General features: G+C 45.5%; 1 protein-coding gene across 6 annotated transcripts in view; it reads right to left on the bottom strand.

Annotated features, from left to right (window-relative positions):
* The window catches only part of col6a3 (collagen, type VI, alpha 3), a 114,212-nt gene that overhangs the window by 59,511 nt on the left and 26,853 nt on the right, over window positions 1-27,848 (bottom strand). For 2 of the 6 annotated variants that reach the window (XM_074658477.1, XM_074658479.1), the window contains 2 exons: window positions 26,911-27,510; window positions 26,023-26,672 (listed from right to left, as the gene is read on the bottom strand). The exons of the other annotated variants lie outside the window; for them this stretch is intronic. In XM_074658477.1, the coding sequence (XP_074514578.1) occupies window positions 26,038-26,672; window positions 26,911-27,510 (1,235 nt within the window). In that variant the 3' untranslated portion in view covers window positions 26,023-26,037. Of the gene's footprint in view, window positions 1-26,022; window positions 26,673-26,910; window positions 27,511-27,848 lie in introns of those variants that run through there. 6 annotated transcript variants of the gene reach the window in all.

The following is a 27,848-nucleotide window of genomic DNA, read 5'->3' as shown; positions in this document are numbered from 1 at the left end:
GTGCTCATTATAGAGGAGAGCTGTTCTTGGACACTGGGGAGGTCAGTGAACTCAGACACTGATAGAGCATATTTAGGGTCATATGATATTTTCTGCAGCTCTCCACTGTCAGAGTTCCTGGTTCCAATGCCAATCACAAAGATGCCCTGCTGTTTGAGAGCAGAGGCTGGAGTATCTACTTTGTCAAAAGATCTTCCACCATTTAGCAGGATCAACATCTGTGGAACACCTTGCAGGCGCCTACTCCCAGAGGAGTTTGTAAAGATGTTGTCCCTGACGTATTGGAGGGCTGCCCCGGTGTTGAGGGGTCTGCCTCCCCTGTGTCTCAGCCCTCTGACTGAATCCAAAATATCCTGTCTTGTGGTGTATGTTTTCAGATCGAAATGGACCTCTGCATCTCTGCTGTACTGGACTACAGAGACACGGTCTTTGTTTTCTCCCACATTGAGTTTCTCCACCACTTTCTCCACAAAATCACACATGGCAGGGAAGCCGTTCCGTGTGCTATCAGAACCATCCAGAAGGAATACAATATCCTTTTTGGCAGTGTCAACTGAGAAAAGAGGGGAAGACAAATAATAAAAAGCTTTGAGGAAAGTACACTGGTGAACTAATCACAAAGTGGTGGGCTATTTTTTGAAAGCACGTAGCACAGCCTACTTCAATTTTAAATAGTGGGCAAGCACACCACCATCACCTCTATTTAAATGCACACATGAAGCTAAACAGGTATTACACTTAATTTATTTCCCTCAGTGTAGGTGAAACAAGTCAGATAGCCTTTCAGGCCAGCAAGAAGCCATGCTTGTTAACATACCAAGCACAGTTGGTGATTCTGGGGTGACGTCAATAACCACAGCCTCCACGGAGGACTGAAGTTGCTGTAGGATACGGGGAAGGTCAGTGAATTCAGACACAGACAGAGCAGAATTGGCGTCATGGGATATTTTCTGCAGTTCTCTGCTATCAGAGTTCCTGGTTCCAATTGCAAAGGTCAAGACACCCAGCTGTTTGAGAGCAGAGGCTGGTGCATCAACACTGTCAGAAGACCTTCCACCACTTAGCAATATCAGGACTTGTGGAACTTCTTCCAGGCGCCTGCTTCCGGCAGAGGCCGTGAAGACATTATCCCTCAGGTACTGGAGAGCTGCTCCAGTGTTGAGGGCTATTCCGCCTTTGTGCCTCAAACCTCTGACAGTGTCAAGGATCTCGCCTTTTGTCGTGTACGTGTTCAGATAGAACTGGACAGCTGGATCTCTGCTGTACTGAACCACTGAGACACGATCTTTGTTGTCATCCACACTGAGTTTCTCTACTACTCTTTGGACAAAGTCTCGCATAGCTGGGAATCCACTTCTAGTACCATCAGATCCATCCAACAAGAACACAACATCCCTTCCTGTTGGCTGTCTCTCCACTAGGGAACATAGAATTTGAGACATATTTAGGTTCATGTGTCAAACTTTCCTGTGCAAAAGTCAGATGATGAAAGCTAACCTCAATGTGTACAAAGTTTACTCTATTAATGCTGGAACAACAGGTTTGTCAAAGTGGCACAGGCTGAACTGAGCTTAGTGAAATAAACTTTAATACAGGACAATTTGTGTACTACCCTGATCTTGGAATGTAAGAATCTGTCACTTTCTTACCAGATATTGTTGGTGTTATGGGTGTGGCCCTCATTAGCGCTGTGCTCATTATAGAGGAGAGCTGTTCTTGGACACTGGGGAGGTCAGTGAACTCAGACACTGATAGAGCATATTTAGGGTCATATGATATTTTCTGCAGCTCTCCACTGTCAGAGTTCCTGGTTCCAATGCCAATCACAAAGATGCCCTGCTGTTTGAGAGCAGAGGCTGGAGTATCTACTTTGTCAAAAGATCTTCCACCATTTAGCAGGATCAACATCTGTGGAACACCTTGCAGGCGCCTACTCCCAGAGGAGTTTGTAAAGATGTTGTCCCTGACGTATTGGAGGGCTGCCCCGGTGTTGAGGGGTCTGCCTCCCCTGTGTCTCAGCCCTCTGACTGAATCCAAAATATCCTGTCTTGTGGTGTATGTTTTCAGATCGAAATGGACCTCTGCATCTCTGCTGTACTGGACTACAGAGACACGGTCTTTGTTTTCTCCCACATTGAGTTTCTCCACCACTTTCTCCACAAAATCACACATGGCAGGGAAGCCGTTCCGTGTGCTATCAGAACCATCCAGAAGGAATACAATATCCTTTTTGGCAGTGTCAACTGAGAAAAGAGGGGAAGACAAATAATAAAAAGCTTTGAAGAAAGTACGCTGGTGAACTAATCACAAAGTGGTGGGCTATTTTTTGAAAGCACGTAGCACAGCCTACTTCAATTTTAAATAGTGGGCAAGCACACCACCATCACCTCTATTTAAATGCACACATGAAGCTAAACAGGTATTACACTTAATTTATTTCCCTCAGTGTAGGTGAAACAAGTCAGATAGCCTTTCAGGCCAGCAAGAAGCCATGCTTGTTAACATACCAAGCACAGTTGTTGATTCTGGGGTGACGTCAATAACCACAGCCTCCACGGAGGACTGAAGTTGCTGTAGGATACGGGGAAGGTCAGTGAATTCAGACACAGACAGAGCAGAATTGGCGTCATGGGATATTTTCTGCAGTTCTCTGCTATCAGAGTTCCTGGTTCCAATTGCAAAGGTCAAGACACCCAGCTGTTTGAGAGCAGAGGCTGGTGCATCAACACTGTCAGAAGACCTTCCACCACTTAGCAATATCAGGACTTGTGGAACTTCTTCCAGGCGCCTGCTTCCGGCAGAGTCCGTGAAGACATTATCCCTCAGGTACTGGAGAGCTGCTCCAGTGTTGAGGTGTCTTCCGCCTTTGTGCCTCAAACCTCTGACAGTGTCAAGGATCTCGCCTTTTGTCGTGTACGTGTTCAGATAGAACTGGACAGCTGGATCTCTGCTGTACTGAACCACTGAGACACGATCTTTGTTGTCATCCACACTGAGTTTCTCTACTACTCTTTGGACAAAGTCTCGCATAGCTGGGAATCCACTTCTAGTACCATCAGATCCATCCAACAAGAACACAACATCCCTTCCTGTTGGCTGTCTCTCCACTAGGGAACATAGAATTTGAGACATATTTAGGTTCATGTGTCAAACTTTCCTGTGCAAAAGTCAGATGATGAAAGCTAACCTCAATGTGTACAAAGTTTACTCTATTAATGCTGGAACAACAGGTTTGTCAAAGTGGCACAGGCTGAACTGAGCTTAGTGAAATAAACTTTAATACAGGTCAATTTGCGTACTACCCTGATCTTGGAATGTAAGAATCTGTCACTTTCTTACCAGATATTGTTGGTGTTATGGGTGTGGCCCTCATTAGCGCTGTGCTCATTATAGAGGAGAGCTGTTCTTGGACACTGGGGAGGTCAGTGAACTCAGACACAGACAGAGCAGAATTGGCGTCATGGGATATTTTCTGCAGTTCTCTGCTATCAGAGTTCCTGGTTCCAATTGCAAAGGTCAAGACACCCAGCTGTTTGAGAGCAGAGGCTGGTGCATCAACACTGTCAGAAGACCATCCACCACTTAGCAATATCAGGACTTGTGGAACTTCTTCCAGGCGCCTGCTTCCGGCAGAGGCCGTGAAGACATTATCCCTCAGGTACTGGAGAGCTGCTCCAGTGTTGAGGGCTATTCCGCCTTTGTGCCTCAAACCTCTGACAGTGTCAAGGATCTCGCCTTTTGTCGTGTACGTGTTCAGATAGAACTGGACAGCTGGATCTCTGCTGTACTGAACCACTGAGACACGATCTTTGTTGTCATCCACACTGAGTTTCTCTACTACTCTTTGGACAAAGTCTCGCATAGCTGGGAATCCACTTCTAGTACCATCAGATCCATCCAACAAGAACACAACATCCCTTCCTGTTGGCTGTCTCTCCACTAGGGAACATAGAATTTGAGACATATTTAGGTTCATGTGTCAAACTTTCCTGTGCAAAAGTCAGATGATGAAAGCTAACCTCAATGTGTACAAAGTTTACTCTATTAATGCTGGAACAACAGGTTTGTCAAAGTGGCACAGGCTGAACTGAGCTTAGTGAAATAAACTTTAATACAGGACAATTTGCGTACTACCCTGATCTTGGAATGTAAGAATCTGTCACTTTCTTACCAGATATTGTTGGTGTTATGGGTGTGGCCCTCATTAGCGCTGTGCTCATTATAGAGGAGAGCTGTTCTTGGACACTGGGGAGGTCAGTGAACTCAGACACTGATAGAGCATATTTAGGGTCATATGATATTTTCTGCAGCTCTCCACTGTCAGAGTTCCTGGTTCCAATGCCAATCACAAAGATGCCCTGCTGTTTGAGAGCAGAAGCTGGAGTATCTACTTTGTCAAAAGATCTTCCACCATTTAGCAGGATCAACATCTGTGGAACACCTTGCAGGCGCCTACTCCCAGAGGAGTTTGTAAAGATGTTGTCCCTGACGTATTGGAGGGCTGCCCCGGTGTTGAGGGGTCTGCCTCCCCTGTGTCTCAGCCCTCTGACTGAATCCAAAATATCCTGTCTTGTGGTGTATGTTTTCAGATCGAAATGGACCTCTGCATCTCTGCTGTACTGGACTACAGAGACACGGTCTTTGTTTTCTCCCACATTGAGTTTCTCCACCACTTTCTCCACAAAATCACACATGGCAGGGAAGCCGTTCCGTGTGCTATCAGAACCATCCAGAAGGAATACAATATCCTTTTTGGCAGTGTCAACTGAGAAAAGAGGGGAAGACAAATAATAAAAAGCTTTGAAGAAAGTACGCTGGTGAACTAATCACAAAGTGGTGGGCTATTTTTTGAAAGCACGTAGCACAGCCTACTTCAATTTTAAATAGTGGGCAAGCACACCACCACCACCTCTATTTAAATGCACACATGAAGCTAAACAGGTATTACACTTAATTTATTTCCCTCAGTGTAGGTGAAACAAGTCAGATAGCCTTTCAGGCCAGCAAGAAGCCATGCTTGTTAACATACCAAGCACAGTTGGTGATTCTGGGGTGACGTCAATAACCACAGCCTCCACGGAGGACTGAAGTTGCTGTAGGATACGGGGAAGGTCAGTGAATTCAGACACAGACAGAGCAGAATTGGCGTCATGGGATATTTTCTGCAGTTCTCTGCTATCAGAGTTCCTGGTTCCAATTGCAAAGGTCAAGACACCCAGCTGTTTGAGAGCAGAGGCTGGTGCATCAACACTGTCAGAAGACCTTCCACCACTTAGCAATATCAGGACTTGTGGAACTTCTTCCAGGCGCCTGCTTCCGGCAGAGGCCGTGAAGACATTATCCCTCAGGTACTGGAGAGCTGCTCCAGTGTTGAGGGCTATTCCGCCTTTGTGCCTCAAACCTCTGACAGTGTCAAGGATCTCGCCTTTTGTCGTGTACGTGTTCAGATAGAACTGGACAGCTGGATCTCTGCTGTACTGAACCACTGAGACACGATCTTTGTTGTCATCCACACTGAGTTTCTCTACTACTCTTTGGACAAAGTCTCGCATAGCTGGGAATCCACTTCTAGTACCATCAGATCCATCCAACAAGAACACAACATCCCTTCCTGTTGGCTGTCTCTCCACTAGGGAACATAGAATTTGAGACATATTTAGGTTCATGTGTCAAACTTTCCTGTGCAAAAGTCAGATGATGAAAGCTAACCTCAATGTGTACAAAGTTTACTCTATTAATGCTGGAACAACAGGTTTGTCAAAGTGGCACAGGCTGAACTGAGCTTAGTGAAATAAACTTTAATACAGGTCAATTTGCGTACTACCCTGATCTTGGAATGTAAGAATCTGTCACTTTCTTACCAGATATTGTTGGTGTTATGGGTGTGGCCCTCATTAGCGCTGTGCTCATTATAGAGGAGAGCTGTTCTTGGACACTGGGGAGGTCAGTGAACTCAGACACAGACAGAGCAGAATTGGCGTCATGGGATATTTTCTGCAGTTCTCTGCTATCAGAGTTCCTGGTTCCAATTGCAAAGGTCAAGACACCCAGCTGTTTGAGAGCAGAGGCTGGTGCATCAACACTGTCAGAAGACCTTCCACCACTTAGCAATATCAGGACTTGTGGAACTTCTTCCAGGCGCCTGCTTCCGGCAGAGGCCGTGAAGACATTATCCCTCAGGTACTGGAGAGCTGCTCCAGTGTTGAGGGCTATTCCGCCTTTGTGCCTCAAACCTCTGACAGTGTCAAGGATCTCGCCTTTTGTCGTGTACGTGTTCAGATAGAACTGGACAGCTGGATCTCTGCTGTACTGAACCACTGAGACACGATCTTTGTTGTCATCCACACTGAGTTTCTCTACTACTCTTTGGACAAAGTCTCGCATAGCTGGGAATCCACTTCTAGTACCATCAGATCCATCCAACAAGAACACAACATCCCTTCCTGTTGGCTGTCTCTCCACTAGGGAACATAGAATTTGAGACATATTTAGGTTCATGTGTCAAACTTTCCTGTGCAAAAGTCAGATGATGAAAGCTAACCTCAATGTGTACAAAGTTTACTCTATTAATGCTGGAACAACAGGTTTGTCAAAGTGGCACAGGCTGAACTGAGCTTAGTGAAATAAACTTTAATACAGGACAATTTGCGTACTACCCTGATCTTGGAATGTAAGAATCTGTCACTTTCTTACCAGATATTGTTGGTGTTATGGGTGTGGCCCTCATTAGCGCTGTGCTCATTATAGAGGAGAGCTGTTCTTGGACACTGGGGAGGTCAGTGAACTCAGACACTGATAGAGCATATTTAGGGTCATATGATATTTTCTGCAGCTCTCCACTGTCAGAGTTCCTGGTTCCAATGCCAATCACAAAGATGCCCTGCTGTTTGAGAGCAGAGGCTGGAGTATCTACTTTGTCAAAAGATCTTCCACCATTTAGCAGGATCAACATCTGTGGAACACCTTGCAGGCGCCTACTCCCAGAGGAGTTTGTAAAGATGTTGTCCCTGACGTATTGGAGGGCTGCCCCGGTGTTGAGGGGTCTGCCTCCCCTGTGTCTCAGCCCTCTGACTGAATCCAAAATATCCTGTCTTGTGGTGTATGTTTTCAGATCGAAATGGACCTCTGCATCTCTGCTGTACTGGACTACAGAGACACGGTCTTTGTTTTCTCCCACATTGAGTTTCTCCACCACTTTCTCCAAAAAATCACACATGGCAGGGAAGCCGTTCCGTGTGCTATCAGAACCATCCAGAAGGAATACAATATCCTTTTTGGCAGTGTCAACTGAGAAAAGAGGGGAAGACAAATAATAAAAAGCTTTGAAGAAAGTACGCTGGTGAACTAATCACAAAGTGGTGGGCTATTTTTTGAAAGCACGTAGCACAGCCTACTTCAATTTTAAATAGTGGGCAAGCACACCACCACCACCTCTATTTAAATGCACACATGAAGCTAAACAGGTATTACACTTAATTTATTTCCCTCAGTGTAGGTGAAACAAGTCAGATAGCCTTTCAGGCCAGCAAGAAGCCATGCTTGTTAACATACCAAGCACAGTTGGTGATTCTGGGGTGACGTCAATAACCACAGCCTCCACGGAGGACTGAAGTTGCTGTAGGATACGGGGAAGGTCAGTGAATTCAGACACAGACAGAGCAGAATTGGCGTCATGGGATATTTTCTGCAGTTCTCTGCTATCAGAGTTCCTGGTTCCAATTGCAAAGGTCAAGACACCCAGCTGTTTGAGAGCAGAGGCTGGTGCATCAACACTGTCAGAAGACCTTCCACCACTTAGCAATATCAGGACTTGTGGAACTTCTTCCAGGCGCCTGCTTCCGGCAGAGTCCGTGAAGACATTATCCCTCAGGTACTGGAGAGCTGCTCCAGTGTTGAGGTGTCTTCCGCCTTTGTGCCTCAAACCTCTGACAGTGTCAAGGATCTCGCCTTTTGTCGTGTACGTGTTCAGATAGAACTGGACAGCTGGATCTCTGCTGTACTGAACCACTGAGACACGATCTTTGTTGTCATCCACACTGAGTTTCTCTACTACTCTTTGGACAAAGTCTCGCATAGCTGGGAATCCACTTCTAGTACCATCAGATCCATCCAACAAGAACACAACATCCCTTCCTGTTGGCTGTCTCTCCACTAGGGAACATAGAATTTGAGACATATTTAGGTTCATGTGTCAAACTTTCCTGTGCAAAAGTCAGATGATGAAAGCTAACCTCAATGTGTACAAAGTTTACTTTATTAATGCTGGAACAACAGGTTTGTCAAAGTGGCACAGGCTGAACTGAGCTTAGTGAAATAAACTTTAATACAGGTCAATTTGCGTACTACCCTGATCTTGGAATGTAAGAATCTGTCACTTTCTTACCAGATATTGTTGGTGTTATGGGTGTGGCCCTCATTAGCGCTGTGCTCATTATAGAGGAGAGCTGTTCTTGGACACTGGGGAGGTCAGTGAACTCAGACACAGACAGAGCAGAATTGGCGTCATGGGATATTTTCTGCAGTTCTCTGCTATCAGAGTTCCTGGTTCCAATTGCAAAGGTCAAGACACCCAGCTGTTTGAGAGCAGAGGCTGGTGCATCAACACTGTCAGAAGACCTTCCACCACTTAGCAATATCAGGACTTGTGGAACTTCTTCCAGGCGCCTGCTTCCGGCAGAGGCCGTGAAGACATTATCCCTCAGGTACTGGAGAGCTGCTCCAGTGTTGAGGGCTATTCCGCCTTTGTGCCTCAAACCTCTGACAGTGTCAAGGATCTCGCCTTTTGTCGTGTACGTGTTCAGATAGAACTGGACAGCTGGATCTCTGCTGTACTGAACCACTGAGACACGATCTTTGTTGTCATCCACACTGAGTTTCTCTACTACTCTTTGGACAAAGTCTCGCATAGCTGGGAATCCACTTCTAGTACCATCAGATCCATCCAACAAGAACACAACATCCCTTCCTGTTGGCTGTCTCTCCACTAGGGAACATAGAATTTGAGACATATTTAGGTTCATGTGTCAAACTTTCCTGTGCAAAAGTCAGATGATGAAAGCTAACCTCAATGTGTACAAAGTTTACTCTATTAATGCTGGAACAACAGGTTTGTCAAAGTGGCACAGGCTGAACTGAGCTTAGTGAAATAAACTTTAATACAGGACAATTTGCGTACTACCCTGATCTTGGAATGTAAGAATCTGTCACTTTCTTACCAGATATTGTTGGTGTTATGGGTGTGGCCCTCATTAGCGCTGTGCTCATTATAGAGGAGAGCTGTTCTTGGACACTGGGGAGGTCAGTGAACTCAGACACTGATAGAGCATATTTAGGGTCATATGATATTTTCTGCAGCTCTCCACTGTCAGAGTTCCTGGTTCCAATGCCAATCACAAAGATGCCCTGCTGTTTGAGAGCAGAGGCTGGAGTATCTACTTTGTCAAAAGATCTTCCACCATTTAGCAGGATCAACATCTGTGGAACACCTTGCAGGCGCCTACTCCCAGAGGAGTTTGTAAAGATGTTGTCCCTGACGTATTGGAGGGCTGCCCCGGTGTTGAGGGGTCTGCCTCCCCTGTGTCTCAGCCCTCTGACTGAATCCAAAATATCCTGTCTTGTGGTGTATGTTTTCAGATCGAAATGGACCTCTGCATCTCTGCTGTACTGGACTACAGAGACACGGTCTTTGTTTTCTCCCACATTGAGTTTCTCCACCACTTTCTCCAAAAAATCACACATGGCAGGGAAGCCGTTCCGTGTGCTATCAGAACCATCCAGAAGGAATACAATATCCTTTTTGGCAGTGTCAACTGAGAAAAGAGGGGAAGACAAATAATAAAAAGCTTTGAAGAAAGTACGCTGGTGAACTAATCACAAAGTGGTGGGCTATTTTTTGAAAGCACGTAGCACAGCCTACTTCAATTTTAAATAGTGGGCAAGCACACCACCATCACCTCTATTTAAATGCACACATGAAGCTAAACAGGTATTACACTTAATTTATTTCCCTCAGTGTAGGTGAAACAAGTCAGATAGCCTTTCAGGCCAGCAAGAAGCCATGCTTGTTAACATACCAAGCACAGTTGGTGATTCTGGGGTGACGTCAATAACCACAGCCTCCACGGAGGACTGAAGTTGCTGTAGGATACGGGGAAGGTCAGTGAATTCAGACACAGACAGAGCAGAATTGGCGTCATGGGATATTTTCTGCAGTTCTCTGCTATCAGAGTTCCTGGTTCCAATTGCAAAGGTCAAGACACCCAGCTGTTTGAGAGCAGAGGCTGGTGCATCAACACTGTCAGAAGACCTTCCACCACTTAGCAATATCAGGACTTGTGGAACTTCTTCCAGGCGCCTGCTTCCGGCAGAGGCCGTGAAGACATTATCCCTCAGGTACTGGAGAGCTGCTCCAGTGTTGAGGGCTATTCCGCCTTTGTGCCTCAAACCTCTGACAGTGTCAAGGATCTCGCCTTTTGTCGTGTACGTGTTCAGATAGAACTGGACAGCTGGATCTCTGCTGTACTGAACCACTGAGACACGATCTTTGTTGTCATCCACACTGAGTTTCTCTACTACTCTTTGGACAAAGTCTCGCATAGCTGGGAATCCACTTCTAGTACCATCAGATCCATCCAACAAGAACACAACATCCCTTCCTGTTGGCTGTCTCTCCACTAGGGAACATAGAATTTGAGACATATTTAGGTTCATGTGTCAAACTTTCCTGTGCAAAAGTCAGATGATGAAAGCTAACCTCAATGTGTACAAAGTTTACTCTATTAATGCTGGAACAACAGGTTTGTCAAAGTGGCACAGGCTGAACTGAGCTTAGTGAAATAAACTTTAATACAGGACAATTTGCGTACTACCCTGATCTTGGAATGTAAGAATCTGTCACTTTCTTACCAGATATTGTTGGTGTTATGGGTGTGGCCCTCATTAGCGCTGTGCTCATTATAGAGGAGAGCTGTTCTTGGACACTGGGGAGGTCAGTGAACTCAGACACTGATAGAGCATATTTAGGGTCATATGATATTTTCTGCAGCTCTCCACTGTCAGAGTTCCTGGTTCCAATGCCAATCACAAAGATGCCCTGCTGTTTGAGAGCAGAGGCTGGAGTATCTACTTTGTCAAAAGATCTTCCACCATTTAGCAGGATCAACATCTGTGGAACACCTTGCAGGCGCCTACTCCCAGAGGAGTTTGTAAAGATGTTGTCCCTGACGTATTGGAGGGCTGCCCCGGTGTTGAGGGGTCTGCCTCCCCTGTGTCTCAGCCCTCTGACTGAATCCAAAATATCCTGTCTTGTGGTGTATGTTTTCAGATCGAAATGGACCTCTGCATCTCTGCTGTACTGGACTACAGAGACACGGTCTTTGTTTTCTCCCACATTGAGTTTCTCCACCACTTTCTCCACAAAATCACACATGGCAGGGAAGCCGTTCCGTGTGCTATCAGAACCATCCAGAAGGAATACAATATCCTTTTTGGCAGTGTCAACTGAGAAAAGAGGGGAAGACAAATAATAAAAACCTTTGAGGAAAGTACACTGGTGAACTAATCACAAAGTGGTGGGCTATTTTTTGAAAGCACGTAGCACAGCCTACTTCAATTTTAAATAGTGGGCAAGCACACCACCATCACCTCTATTTAAATGCACACATGAAGCTAAACAGGTATTACACTTAATTTATTTCCCTCAGTGTAGGTGAAACAAGTCAGATAGCCTTTCAGGCCAGCAAGAAGCCATGCTTGTTAACATACCAAGCACAGTTGGTGATTCTGGGGTGACGTCAATAACCACAGCCTCCACGGAGGACTGAAGTTGCTGTAGGATACGGGGAAGGTCAGTGAATTCAGACACAGACAGAGCAGAATTGGCGTCATGGGATATTTTCTGCAGTTCTCTGCTATCAGAGTTCCTGGTTCCAATTGCAAAGGTCAAGACACCCAGCTGTTTGAGAGCAGAGGCTGGTGCATCAACACTGTCAGAAGACCTTCCACCACTTAGCAATATCAGGACTTGTGGAACTTCTTCCAGGCGCCTGCTTCCGGCAGAGGCCGTGAAGACATTATCCCTCAGGTACTGGAGAGCTGCTCCAGTGTTGAGGGCTATTCCGCCTTTGTGCCTCAAACCTCTGACAGTGTCAAGGATCTCGCCTTTTGTCGTGTACGTGTTCAGATAGAACTGGACAGCTGGATCTCTGCTGTACTGAACCACTGAGACACGATCTTTGTTGTCATCCACACTGAGTTTCTCTACTACTCTTTGGACAAAGTCTCGCATAGCTGGGAATCCACTTCTAGTACCATCAGATCCATCCAACAAGAACACAACATCCCTTCCTGTTGGCTGTCTCTCCACTAGGGAACATAGAATTTGAGACATATTTAGGTTCATGTGTCAAACTTTCCTGTGCAAAAGTCAGATGATGAAAGCTAACCTCAATGTGTACAAAGTTTACTCTATTAATGCTGGAACAACAGGTTTGTCAAAGTGGCACAGGCTGAACTGAGCTTAGTGAAATAAACTTTAATACAGGACAATTTGCGTACTACCCTGATCTTGGAATGTAAGAATCTGTCACTTTCTTACCAGATATTGTTGGTGTTATGGGTGTGGCCCTCATTAGCGCTGTGCTCATTATAGAGGAGAGCTGTTCTTGGACACTGGGGAGGTCAGTGAACTCAGACACTGATAGAGCATATTTAGGGTCATATGATATTTTCTGCAGCTCTCCACTGTCAGAGTTCCTGGTTCCAATGCCAATCACAAAGATGCCCTGCTGTTTGAGAGCAGAGGCTGGAGTATCTACTTTGTCAAAAGATCTTCCACCATTTAGCAGGATCAACATCTGTGGAACACCTTGCAGGCGCCTACTCCCAGAGGAGTTTGTAAAGATGTTGTCCCTGACGTATTGGAGGGCTGCCCCGGTGTTGAGGGGTCTGCCTCCCCTGTGTCTCAGCCCTCTGACTGAATCCAAAATATCCTGTCTTGTGGTGTATGTTTTCAGATCGAAATGGACCTCTGCATCTCTGCTGTACTGGACTACAGAGACACGGTCTTTGTTTTCTCCCACATTGAGTTTCTCCACCACTTTCTCCACAAAATCACACATGGCAGGGAAGCCGTTCCGTGTGCTATCAGAACCATCCAGAAGGAATACAATATCCTTTTTGGCAGTGTCAACTGAGAAAAGAGGGGAAGACAAATAATAAAAAGCTTTGAAGAAAGTACGCTGGTGAACTAATCACAAAGTGGTGGGCTATTTTTTGAAAGCACGTAGCACAGCCTACTTCAATTTTAAATAGTGGGCAAGCACACCACCATCACCTCTATTTAAATGCACACATGAAGCTAAACAGGTATTACACTTAATTTATTTCCCTCAGTGTAGGTGAAACAAGTCAGATAGCCTTTCAGGCCAGCAAGAAGCCATGCTTGTTAACATACCAAGCACAGTTGGTGATTCTGGGGTGACGTCAATAACCACAGCCTCCACGGAGGACTGAAGTTGCTGTAGGATACGGGGAAGGTCAGTGAATTCAGACACAGACAGAGCAGAATTGGCGTCATGGGATATTTTCTGCAGTTCTCTGCTATCAGAGTTCCTGGTTCCAATTGCAAAGGTCAAGACACCCAGCTGTTTGAGAGCAGAGGCTGGTGCATCAACACTGTCAGAAGACCTTCCACCACTTAGCAATATCAGGACTTGTGGAACTTCTTCCAGGCGCCTGCTTCCGGCAGAGGCCGTGAAGACATTATCCCTCAGGTACTGGAGAGCTGCTCCAGTGTTGAGGGCTATTCCGCCTTTGTGCCTCAAACCTCTGACAGTGTCAAGGATCTCGCCTTTTGTCGTGTACGTGTTCAGATAGAACTGGACAGCTGGATCTCTGCTGTACTGAACCACTGAGACACGATCTTTGTTGTCATCCACACTGAGTTTCTCTACTACTCTTTGGACAAAGTCTCGCATAGCTGGGAATCCACTTCTAGTACCATCAGATCCATCCAACAAGAACACAACATCCCTTCCTGTTGGCTGTCTCTCCACTAGGGAACATAGAATTTGAGACATATTTAGGTTCATGTGTCAAACTTTCCTGTGCAAAAGTCAGATGATGAAAGCTAACCTCAATGTGTACAAAGTTTACTCTATTAATGCTGGAACAACAGGTTTGTCAAAGTGGCACAGGCTGAACTGAGCTTAGTGAAATAAACTTTAATACAGGACAATTTGCGTACTACCCTGATCTTGGAATGTAAGAATCTGTCACTTTCTTACCAGATATTGTTGGTGTTATGGGTGTGGCCCTCATTAGCGCTGTGCTCATTATAGAGGAGAGCTGTTCTTGGACACTGGGGAGGTCAGTGAACTCAGACACTGATAGAGCATATTTAGGGTCATATGATATTTTCTGCAGCTCTCCACTGTCAGAGTTCCTGGTTCCAATGCCAATCACAAAGATGCCCTGCTGTTTGAGAGCAGAGGCTGGAGTATCTACTTTGTCAAAAGATCTTCCACCATTTAGCAGGATCAACATCTGTGGAACACCTTGCAGGCGCCTACTCCCAGAGGAGTTTGTAAAGATGTTGTCCCTGACGTATTGGAGGGCTGCCCCGGTGTTGAGGGGTCTGCCTCCCCTGTGTCTCAGCCCTCTGACTGAATCCAAAATATCCTGTCTTGTGGTGTATGTTTTCAGATCGAAATGGACCTCTGCATCTCTGCTGTACTGGACTACAGAGACACGGTCTTTGTTTTCTCCCACATTGAGTTTCTCCACCACTTTCTCCACAAAATCACACATGGCAGGGAAGCCGTTCCGTGTGCTATCAGAACCATCCAGAAGGAATACAATATCCTTTTTGGCAGTGTCAACTGAGAAAAGAGGGGAAGACAAATAATATAAAGCTTTGAAGAAAGTACGCTGGTGAACTAATCACAAAGTGGTGGGCTATTTTTTGAAAGCACGTAGCACAGCCTACTTCAATTTTAAATAGTGGGCAAGCACACCACCACCACCTCTATTTAAATGCACACATGAAGCTAAACAGGTATTACACTTAATTTATTTCCCTCAGTGTAGGTGAAACAAGTCAGATAGCCTTTCAGGCCAGCAAGAAGCCATGCTTGTTAACATACCAAGCACAGTTGGTGATTCTGGGGTGACGTCAATAACCACAGCCTCCACGGAGGACTGAAGTTGCTGTAGGATACGGGGAAGGTCAGTGAATTCAGACACAGACAGAGCAGAATTGGCGTCATGGGATATTTTCTGCAGTTCTCTGCTATCAGAGTTCCTGGTTCCAATTGCAAAGGTCAAGACACCCAGCTGTTTGAGAGCAGAGGCTGGTGCATCAACACTGTCAGAAGACCTTCCACCACTTAGCAATATCAGGACTTGTGGAACTTCTTCCAGGCGCCTGCTTCCGGCAGAGGCCGTGAAGACATTATCCCTCAGGTACTGGAGAGCTGCTCCAGTGTTGAGGGCTATTCCGCCTTTGTGCCTCAAACCTCTGACAGTGTCAAGGATCTCGCCTTTTGTCGTGTACGTGTTCAGATAGAACTGGACAGCTGGATCTCTGCTGTACTGAACCACTGAGACACGATCTTTGTTGTCATCCACACTGAGTTTCTCTACTACTCTTTGGACAAAGTCTCGCATAGCTGGGAATCCACTTCTAGTACCATCAGATCCATCCAACAAGAACACAACATCCCTTCCTGTTGGCTGTCTCTCCACTAGGGAACATAGAATTTGAGACATATTTAGGTTCATGTGTCAAACTTTCCTGTGCAAAAGTCAGATGATGAAAGCTAACCTCAATGTGTACAAAGTTTACTCTATTAATGCTGGAACAACAGGTTTGTCAAAGTGGCACAGGCTGAACTGAGCTTAGTGAAATAAACTTTAATACAGGTCAATTTGCGTACTACCCTGATCTTGGAATGTAAGAATCTGTCACTTTCTTACCAGATATTGTTGGTGTTATGGGTGTGGCCCTCATTAGCGCTGTGCTCATTATAGAGGAGAGCTGTTCTTGGACACTGGGGAGGTCAGTGAACTCAGACACAGACAGAGCAGAATTGGCGTCATGGGATATTTTCTGCAGTTCTCTGCTATCAGAGTTCCTGGTTCCAATTGCAAAGGTCAAGACACCCAGCTGTTTGAGAGCAGAGGCTGGTGCATCAACACTGTCAGAAGACCTTCCACCACTTAGCAATATCAGGACTTGTGGAACTTCTTCCAGGCGCCTGCTTCCGGCAGAGGCCGTGAAGACATTATCCCTCAGGTACTGGAGAGCTGCTCCAGTGTTGAGGGCTATTCCGCCTTTGTGCCTCAAACCTCTGACAGTGTCAAGGATCTCGCCTTTTGTTGTGTACGTGTTCAGATAGAACTGGACAGCTGGATCTCTGCTGTACTGAACCACTGAGACACGATCTTTGTTGTCATCCACACTGAGTTTCTCTACTACTCTTTGGACAAAGTCTCGCATAGCTGGGAATCCACTTCTAGTACCATCAGATCCATCCAACAAGAACACAACATCCCTTCCTGTTGGCTGTCTCTCCACTAGGGAACATAGAATTTGAGACATATTTAGGTTCATGTGTCAAACTTTCCTGTGCAAAAGTCAGATGATGAAAGCTAACCTCAATGTGTACAAAGTTTACTCTATTAATGCTGGAACAACAGGTTTGTCAAAGTGGCACAGGCTGAACTGAGCTTAGTGAAATAAACTTTAATACAGGACAATTTGCGTACTACCCTGATCTTGGAATGTAAGAATCTGTCACTTTCTTACCAGATATTGTTGGTGTTATGGGTGTGGCCCTCATTAGCGCTGTGCTCATTATAGAGGAGAGCTGTTCTTGGACACTGGGGAGGTCAGTGAACTCAGACACTGATAGAGCATATTTAGGGTCATATGATATTTTCTGCAGCTCTCCACTGTCAGAGTTCCTGGTTCCAATGCCAATCACAAAGATGCCCTGCTGTTTGAGAGCAGAGGCTGGAGTATCTACTTTGTCAAAAGATCTTCCACCATTTAGCAGGATCAACATCTGTGGAACACCTTGCAGGCGCCTACTCCCAGAGGAGTTTGTAAAGATGTTGTCCCTGACGTATTGGAGGGCTGCCCCGGTGTTGAGGGGTCTGCCTCCCCTGTGTCTCAGCCCTCTGACTGAATCCAAAATATCCTGTCTTGTGGTGTATGTTTTCAGATCGAAATGGACCTCTGCATCTCTGCTGTACTGGACTACAGAGACACGGTCTTTGTTTTCTCCCACATTGAGTTTCTCCACCACTTTCTCCACAAAATCACACATGGCAGGGAAGCCGTTCCGTGTGCTATCAGAACCATCCAGAAGGAATACAATATCCTTTTTGGCAGTGTCAACTGAGAAAAGAGGGGAAGACAAATAATATAAAGCTTTGAAGAAAGTACGCTGGTGAACTAATCACAAAGTGGTGGGCTATTTTTTGAAAGCACGTAGCACAGCCTACTTCAATTTTAAATAGTGGGCAAGCACACCACCACCACCTCTATTTAAATGCACACATGAAGCTAAACAGGTATTACACTTAATTTATTTCCCTCAGTGTAGGTGAAACAAGTCAGATAGCCTTTCAGGCCAGCAAGAAGCCATGCTTGTTAACATACCAAGCACAGTTGGTGATTCTGGGGTGACGTCAATAACCACAGCCTCCACGGAGGACTGAAGTTGCTGTAGGATACGGGGAAGGTCAGTGAATTCAGACACAGACAGAGCAGAATTGGCGTCATGGGATATTTTCTGCAGTTCTCTGCTATCAGAGTTCCTGGTTCCAATTGCAAAGGTCAAGACACCCAGCTGTTTGAGAGCAGAGGCTGGTGCATCAACACTGTCAGAAGACCTTCCACCACTTAGCAATATCAGGACTTGTGGAACTTCTTCCAGGCGCCTGCTTCCGGCAGAGGCCGTGAAGACATTATCCCTCAGGTACTGGAGAGCTGCTCCAGTGTTGAGGGCTATTCCGCCTTTGTGCCTCAAACCTCTGACAGTGTCAAGGATCTCGCCTTTTGTCGTGTACGTGTTCAGATAGAACTGGACAGCTGGATCTCTGCTGTACTGAACCACTGAGACACGATCTTTGTTGTCATCCACACTGAGTTTCTCTACTACTCTTTGGACAAAGTCTCGCATAGCTGGGAATCCACTTCTAGTACCATCAGATCCATCCAACAAGAACACAACATCCCTTCCTGTTGGCTGTCTCTCCACTAGGGAACATAGAATTTGAGACATATTTAGGTTCATGTGTCAAACTTTCCTGTGCAAAAGTCAGATGATGAAAGCTAACCTCAATGTGTACAAAGTTTACTCTATTAATGCTGGAACAACAGGTTTGTCAAAGTGGCACAGGCTGAACTGAGCTTAGTGAAATAAACTTTAATACAGGTCAATTTGCGTACTACCCTGATCTTGGAATGTAAGAATCTGTCACTTTCTTACCAGATATTGTTGGTGTTATGGGTGTGGCCCTCATTAGCGCTGTGCTCATTATAGAGGAGAGCTGTTCTTGGACACTGGGGAGGTCAGTGAACTCAGACACAGACAGAGCAGAATTGGCGTCATGGGATATTTTCTGCAGTTCTCTGCTATCAGAGTTCCTGGTTCCAATTGCAAAGGTCAAGACACCCAGCTGTTTGAGAGCAGAGGCTGGTGCATCAACACTGTCAGAAGACCTTCCACCACTTAGCAATATCAGGACTTGTGGAACTTCTTCCAGGCGTCTGCTTCCGGCAGAGGCCGTGAAGACATTATCCCTCAGGTACTGGAGAGCTGCTCCAGTGTTGAGGGCTATTCCGCCTTTGTGCCTCAAACCTCTGACAGTGTCAAGGATCTCGCCTTTTGTCGTGTACGTGTTCAGATAGAACTGGACAGCTGGATCTCTGCTGTACTGAACCACTGAGACACGATCTTTGTTGTCATCCACACTGAGTTTCTCTACTACTCTTTGGACAAAGTCTCGCATAGCTGGGAATCCACTTCTAGTACCATCAGATCCATCCAACAAGAACACAACATCCCTTCCTGTTGGCTGTCTCTCCACTAGGGAACATAGAATTTGAGACATATTTAGGTTCATGTGTCAAACTTTCCTGTGCAAAAGTCAGATGATGAAAGCCAACCTCAATGTGTACAAAGTTTACTCTATTAATGCTGGAACAACAGGTTTGTCAAAGTGGCACAGGCTGAACTGAGCTTAGTGAAATAAACTTTAATACAGGACAATTTGCGTACTACCCTGATCTTGGAATGTAAGAATCTGTCACTTTCTTACCAGATATTGTTGGTGTTATGGGTGTGGCCCTCATTAGCGCTGTGCTCATTATAGAGGAGAGCTGTTCTTGGACACTGGGGAGGTCAGTGAACTCAGACACTGATAGAGCATATTTAGGGTCATATGATATTTTCTGCAGCTCTCCACTGTCAGAGTTCCTGGTTCCAATGCCAATCACAAAGATGCCCTGCTGTTTGAGAGCAGAGGCTGGAGTATCTACTTTGTCAAAAGATCTTCCACCATTTAGCAGGATCAACATCTGTGGAACACCTTGCAGGCGCCTACTCCCAGAGGAGTTTGTAAAGATGTTGTCCCTGACGTATTGGAGGGCTGCCCCGGTGTTGAGGGGTCTGCCTCCCCTGTGTCTCAGCCCTCTGACTGAATCCAAAATATCCTGTCTTGTGGTGTATGTTTTCAGATCGAAATGGACCTCTGCATCTCTGCTGTACTGGACTACAGAGACACGGTCTTTGTTTTCTCCCACATTGAGTTTCTCCACCACTTTCTCCACAAAATCACACATGGCAGGGAAGCCGTTCCGTGTGCTATCAGAACCATCCAGAAGGAATACAATATCCTTTTTGGCAGTGTCAACTGAGAAAAGAGGGGAAGACAAATAATAAAAACCTTTGAGGAAAGTACACTGGTGAACTAATCACAAAGTGGTGGGCTATTTTTTGAAAGCACGTAGCACAGCCTACTTCAATTTTAAATAGTGGGCAAGCACACCACCATCACCTCTATTTAAATGCACACATGAAGCTAAACAGGTATTACACTTAATTTATTTCCCTCAGTGTAGGTGAAACAAGTCAGATAGCCTTTCAGGCCAGCAAGAAGCCATGCTTGTTAACATACCAAGCACAGTTGGTGATTCTGGGGTGACGTCAATAACCACAGCCTCCACGGAGGACTGAAGTTGCTGTAGGATACGGGGAAGGTCAGTGAATTCAGACACAGACAGAGCAGAATTGGCGTCATGGGATATTTTCTGCAGTTCTCTGCTATCAGAGTTCCTGGTTCCAATTGCAAAGGTCAAGACACCCAGCTGTTTGAGAGCAGAGGCTGGTGCATCAACACTGTCAGAAGACCTTCCACCACTTAGCAATATCAGGACTTGTGGAACTTCTTCCAGGCGCCTGCTTCCGGCAGAGGCCGTGAAGACATTATCCCTCAGGTACTGGAGAGCTGCTCCAGTGTTGAGGGCTATTCCGCCTTTGTGCCTCAAACCTCTGACAGTGTCAAGGATCTCGCCTTTTGTCGTGTACGTGTTCAGATAGAACTGGACAGCTGGATCTCTGCTGTACTGAACCACTGAGACACGATCTTTGTTGTCATCCACACTGAGTTTCTCTACTACTCTTTGGACAAAGTCTCGCATAGCTGGGAATCCACTTCTAGTACCATCAGATCCATCCAACAAGAACACAACATCCCTTCCTGTTGGCTGTCTCTCCACTAGGGAACATAGAATTTGAGACATATTTAGGTTCATGTGTCAAACTTTCCTGTGCAAAAGTCAGATGATGAAAGCTAACCTCAATGTGTACAAAGTTTACTCTATTAATGCTGGAACAACAGGTTTGTCAAAGTGGCACAGGCTGAACTGAGCTTAGTGAAATAAACTTTAATACAGGACAATTTGCGTACTACCCTGATCTTGGAATGTAAGAATCTGTCACTTTCTTACCAGATATTGTTGGTGTTATGGGTGTGGCCCTCATTAGCGCTGTGCTCATTATAGAGGAGAGCTGTTCTTGGACACTGGGGAGGTCAGTGAACTCAGACACTGATAGAGCATATTTAGGGTCATATGATATTTTCTGCAGCTCTCCACTGTCAGAGTTCCTGGTTCCAATGCCAATCACAAAGATGCCCTGCTGTTTGAGAGCAGAGGCTGGAGTATCTACTTTGTCAAAAGATCTTCCACCATTTAGCAGGATCAACATCTGTGGAACACCTTGCAGGCGCCTACTCCCAGAGGAGTTTGTAAAGATGTTGTCCCTGACGTATTGGAGGGCTGCCCCGGTGTTGAGGGGTCTGCCTCCCCTGTGTCTCAGCCCTCTGACTGAATCCAAAATATCCTGTCTTGTGGTGTATGTTTTCAGATCGAAATGGACCTCTGCATCTCTGCTGTACTGGACTACAGAGACACGGTCTTTGTTTTCTCCCACATTGAGTTTCTCCACCACTTTCTCCAAAAAATCACACATGGCAGGGAAGCCGTTCCGTGTGCTATCAGAACCATCCAGAAGGAATACAATATCCTTTTTGGCAGTGTCAACTGAGAAAAGAGGGGAAGACAAATAATAAAAAGCTTTGAAGAAAGTACGCTGGTGAACTAATCACAAAGTGGTGGGCTATTTTTTGAAAGCACGTAGCACAGCCTACTTCAATTTTAAATAGTGGGCAAGCACACCACCATCACCTCTATTTAAATGCACACATGAAGCTAAACAGGTATTACACTTAATTTATTTCCCTCAGTGTAGGTGAAACAAGTCAGATAGCCTTTCAGGCCAGCAAGAAGCCATGCTTGTTAACATACCAAGCACAGTTGTTGATTCTGGGGTGACGTCAATAACCACAGCCTCCACGGAGGACTGAAGTTGCTGTAGGATACGGGGAAGGTCAGTGAATTCAGACACAGACAGAGCAGAATTGGCGTCATGGGATATTTTCTGCAGTTCTCTGCTATCAGAGTTCCTGGTTCCAATTGCAAAGGTCAAGACACCCAGCTGTTTGAGAGCAGAGGCTGGTGCATCAACACTGTCAGAAGACCTTCCACCACTTAGCAATATCAGGACTTGTGGAACTTCTTCCAGGCGCCTGCTTCCGGCAGAGGCCGTGAAGACATTATCCCTCAGGTACTGGAGAGCTGCTCCAGTGTTGAGGGCTATTCCGCCTTTGTGCCTCAAACCTCTGACGGTGTCAAGGATCTCGCCTTTTGTCGTGTACGTGTTCAGATAGAACTGGACAGCTGGATCTCTGCTGTACTGAACCACTGAGACACGATCTTTGTTGTCATCCACAATGAGTTTCTCTACTACTCTTTGGACAAAGTCTCGCATAGCTGGGAATCCACTTCTAGTACCATCAGATCCATCCAACAAGAACACAACATCCCTTCCTGTTGGCTGTCTCTCCACTAGGGAACATAGAATTTGAGACATATTTAGGTTCATGTGTCAAACTTTCCTGTGCAAAAGTCAGATGATGAAAGCTAACCTCAATGTGTACAAAGTTTACTCTATTAATGCTGGAACAACAGGTTTGTCAAAGTGGCACAGGCTGAACTGAGCTTAGTGAAATAAACTTTAATACAGGACAATTTGCGTACTACCCTGATCTTGGAATGTAAGAATCTGTCACTTTCTTACCAGATATTGTTGGTGTTATGGGTGTGGCCCTCATTAGCGCTGTGCTCATTATAGAGGAGAGCTGTTCTTGGACACTGGGGAGGTCAGTGAACTCAGATACTGATAGAGCATATTTAGGGTCATATGATATTTTCTGCAGCTCTCCACTGTCAGAGTTCCTGGTTCCAATGCCAATCACAAAGATGCCCTGCTGTTTGAGAGCAGAGGCTGGAGTATCTACTTTGTCAAAAGATCTTCCACCATTTAGCAGGATCAACATCTGTGGAACACCTTCCAGGCGCCTGCTCCCGGAGGAGTCTGTAAAGACGTTGTCCCTGACATATTGGAGGGCTGCCCCGGTGTTGAGGGGTTTGCCTCCTCTGTGTCTCAGTCCTCTGACTGAATCCAAAATATCCTCGCTTGTGGTGTATGTTTTCAGATCGAAATGGACCTCTGCATCTCTGCTGTACTGGACTACAGAGACACGGTCTTTGTTTTCTCCCACATTGAGTTTCTCCACCATTTTCTCCACAAAATCACGCATGGCAGGGAAGCCGTTCCGTGTGCTATCAGAACCATCCAGAAGGAATACAATATCCTTTTTGGCAGTGTCAACTGTGAAAAGAGACGAACAAAAAAAAAAACTTTTACAAAAGGTACGTTTGTAGACTTAACATTAAGTGGAGGGATATTTTATTAATAGCGCCTAGTACTGCCTAGTTCGATGTTAAAAGATAAGAAAGCACACCACAAACTCTATTTACATCCAGACATTGAGCTTAACAGATATTGTACTTAGTTTGTTTTCCTCAGTAAAGGCAAAACAAGTTAGTTAGCCGTTCAGGACAGCAAGAGACTGTGCTTATTAACATACCAAGTACAGTTGGTGATTCTGTGGTAACGACAATAATCACAGTCTCTATGGAGGAAAGAAGTTGCTGTCGAATACGGGGAAGGTCAGTGAATTGAGACACAAAGAGAGCAGAATTGACATCGTGGGATATCTTTTGCAGTTCTCTGCTATCAGAGCTTTTGCTTCCAATTGCAAAGGTCAAGATGCCCAGCTGTTTGAGAGCAGAGGCTGGTGCATCAACACTGTCGGAAGACCTTCCACCACTTAGCAATATCAGGACCTGTGGAATGCTTTCCACACGCCTGCTTCCAGCAGAGGCTGTGAAGACATTATCCCTCAAGTACTGGAGAGCTGCTCCAGTGTTGAGGAGTTTTCCACCTTTGTGCCTCAAACCTCGGACAGTGTCAAGGATTTCCCGTTTTGTTATGTACGTGTTCAGATAGAATTGGACAGCTGCATCTCTGCTGTACTGCACCACTGAGACACGGTCTTTGTTGTCATCCACACTGAGTTTCTCTACTACTTTTTGGACAAAGTTTCGCATAGCTGGGAATCCTGTTCTAGTACCATCAGATCCATCCAACAAGAACACAACATCCCTTCCTTTTGGCTGTCTCTCCACTAAGAAACATAGAATTTGATATGTATTTACGTTAATGTGTCAAACATTTCCCATTCAAAAGTCAGATGATGAAAGCTATCGTCAATTTTTACATCAGTTACTCTATTAAAGCTAGCACAACTGTTTTGTCAAAGTGGCACAGGCTGAACTGAGCTTAGTGAAATACACTCAATTTGTTTCCTACCACGATCTTGGAATGTAAAAATCATTCACTTCCTTACCAGATGCTGTTGGTGTTACGGGCGTCGTGACCCTCATTAACGCTGTGCTCATTATAGAGGAGAGCTGTTCTTGGACACTAGAGAGGTCAGTGAACTCAGACACTGACAGAGCGTTTTTAGGGTCATATGATATTTTCTGCAGTTCTCCACTGTCAGAGTTCCTGGTTCCAATGCCAATCACAAAGATGCCCTGCTGTTTGAGAGCAGAGGCTGGAGTATCTACTTTGTCAAAAGATTTTCCACCATTTAAGAGGATCAACATCTGTGGAACACCTTGCAGGTGCCTACTCCCAGAGGAGTTTGTAAAGATGTTGTCCCTGACGTATCGGAGGGCTGCCCCGGTGTTGAGGGGTCTGCCACCTCTGTGTCTCAGCCCTCTGACTGAATCCAAAATATCCTGTCTTGTGGTGTATGTTTTCAGATCGAAATGAACCTCTGCATCTCTGCTGTACTGGACTACAGAGACACGGTCTTTGTTTTCTCCCACATTGAGTTTCTCCACCACTTTCTCCACAAAATCACGCATTGCAGGGAAGCCGTTCCGTGTGCTATCAGAACCATCCAGAAGGAATACAATATCCTTTTTGGCAGTGTCAACTGAGAAAAGAGAAGAAGACAAAAAATAAAAACCTTTGAAGAAAGTACGCTGGTGAACTAATCACAAAGTGGTGGGCTATTTTTTTTAAAGCACGTAGCACTGCCTACTTCAATTTTAAATAGTAGGCAAGCACACCACCACCACCTCTATTTAAATGCACACATGAAGCTAAACAGGTATTACACTTAATTTATTTCCCTCAGTGTAGGTGAAACAAGTCAGATAGCCTTTCAGGCCAGCAAGAAGCCATGCTTGTTAACATACCAAGCACAGTTGGTGCTTCTGGGGTGACGTCAATAACCACAGCCTCCACGGAGGACTGAAGTTGCTGTAGGATACGGGGAAGGTCAGTGAATTCAGACACAGACAGAGCAGAATTGGCGTCATGGGATATTTTCTGCAGTTCTCTGCTATCAGATCTCCTGGTTCCAATTGCAAAGGTGAAGACACCCAGCTGTTTGAGAGCAGAGGCTGGTGCATCAACACTGTCAGAAGACCTTCCACCACTTAGCAATATCAGAACTTGTGGAACTCCTTCCAGGCGTCTGCTTCCGGCAGAGGCCGTGAAGACATTATCCCTCAGGTACTGGAGAGCTGCTCCAGTGTTGAGGGATATTCCGCCTTTGTGCCTCAAACCTCTGACAGTGTCAAGGATCTCGCCTTTTGTTTTGTACGTGTTCAGATAGAATTGGACAGCTGCATCTCTGTTGTACTGCACCACTGAGACACGATCTTTGTTGTCATCCACACTGAGTTTCTCTACTACTCTTTGGACAAAGTCTTGCATAGCTGGGAATCCACTTCTAGTACCATCAGATCCATCCAACAAGAAAACAACATCCCTTCCTGTTGGCTGTCTCTCCACTGGGGAACATAGAATTTGAGACATATTTAGGTTTATGTGTCAAACTTTCCTGTGCCAAAGTCAATTGATGAAAGCTACCCTCAATGTGTACAAAGTTTAGTCTATTAATGCTGGAATAACTGTTTTGTCAAAGTGGCACAGGCTGACCTGAGCTTAGTGAAATAAACTTTAATACAGGTCAATTTGCTTCCTACCCTGATCTTGGAATGTAAGAATCTGTCACTTTCTTACCAGATATTGTTGGTGTTATGGGTGTGGCCCTCGTTAGCGCTGTGCTCATTATAGAGGAGAGCTGTTCTTGGACACTAGGGAGGTCAGTGAACTCAGACACTGACAGAGCGTATTTAGGGTCATATGATATTTTCTGCAGTTCTCCACTGTCAGCTTTCCTTGTTCCAATGCCAATCACAAAGATGCCCTGCTGTTTGAGAACAGAGGCTGGAGTATCTACTTTGTCAAAAGATCTTCCACCATTTAGCAGGATCAACATCTGTGGAACACCTTGCAGGCGCCTACTCCCAGAGGAGTTTGTAAAGACGTTGTCCCTGACGTATTGGAGGGCTGCCCCGGTGTTGAGGGGTCTGCCACCTCTGTGTCTCAGCCCTCTGACTGAATTCAAAATATCCTCGCTTGTGGTGTATGTTTTCAGATCGAAATGGACCTCTGCATCTCTGCTGTACTGGACTACAGAGACACGGTCTTTGTTTTCTCCCACATTGAGTTTCTCCACCACTTTCTCCACAAAGTCACGCATTGCAGGGAAGCCATTCCGTGTGCTATCAGAACCATCCAGAAGGAATACAATATCCTTTTTGGCAGTGTCAACTGAGAAAAGAGAGGAACAACAAAACAAACTTTTACAAAAGGTACTTTTGTGGACTCAACATTAAGTGGTGTGCTATTTTTTCAAAGGCATCTACCACTGCTTACTTCAAATTTAAACAGAAAGAAAGCACACCACCACCTCTATTCATATGGTGCTAAACAGGAATTTAACTTAATTTATTTCCCTCAGTGTAGTCGAAACAAGTCAAGCAGCAAGAGGCCATGCTTGTTAACATACCAAGTACAGTTGGAGATTCAGGGATGACGTCAATAACCACAGCCTCCATGGAGGACTGAAGTTGCTGTTGGATACCGGGAAGGTCAGTGAATTCAGACACAGACAGAGCAGAATTGGCGTCATGGGATATCTTCTGCAGTTCTCTGCTATCAGAGCTCCTGGTTCCAATTGCAAAGGTCAAGACACCCAGCTGTTTGAGAGCAGAGGCTGGTGCATCAACACTGTCAGAAGACCTTCCACCACTTAGCAATATCAGGACTTGTGGAACTTCTTCCAGGCGCCTGCTTCCGGCAGAGGCCGTGAAGACATTATCCCTCAGGTACTGGAGAGCTGCTCCAGTGTTGAGGGCTATTCCGCCTTTGTGCCTCAAACCTCTGACAGTGTCAAGGATCTCGCCTTTTGTCGTGTACGTGTTCAGATAGAACTGGACAGCTGGATCTCTGCTGTACTGAACCACTGAGACACGATCTTTGTTGTCATCCACACTGAGTTTCTCTACTACTCTTTGGACAAAGTCTCGCATAGCTGGGAATCCACTTCTAGTACCATCAGATCCATCCAACAAGAACACAACATCCCTTCCTGTTGGCTGTCTCTCCACTAGGGAACATAGAATTTGAGACATATTTAGGTTTATGTGTCAAACTTTTCTGTTCAAAAGTCAGAAGATGAAAGCTAACGTCAAGGTTTACAACATTTACTTCATTATTGCTGGAACTACTGTTTTGTCAATGTGGCACTAGCTGACCTGAACCTGGTGAAAAACACTAAAATACAGTTCAATTTGCGTCAAATAATTTGGCAATATTGGCCTCTGTATCAACATTGGTGATTTTGGACATGGTATCGTCCACGCCTACTCTGTGTATCAGAGTAACCGACACAAATAACCAATATCCAATAGTGAGCGTTAGTGCGGACACATGCACTGAGATCAT

The sequence above is a fragment of the Sebastes fasciatus genome, chromosome 14, assembly GCF_043250625.1.
Source record: "Sebastes fasciatus isolate fSebFas1 chromosome 14, fSebFas1.pri, whole genome shotgun sequence".
Taxonomy (NCBI): Eukaryota; Metazoa; Chordata; class Actinopteri; order Perciformes; family Sebastidae; genus Sebastes; species Sebastes fasciatus.
This window is presented reverse-complemented; position numbering and strand designations above follow the sequence as displayed.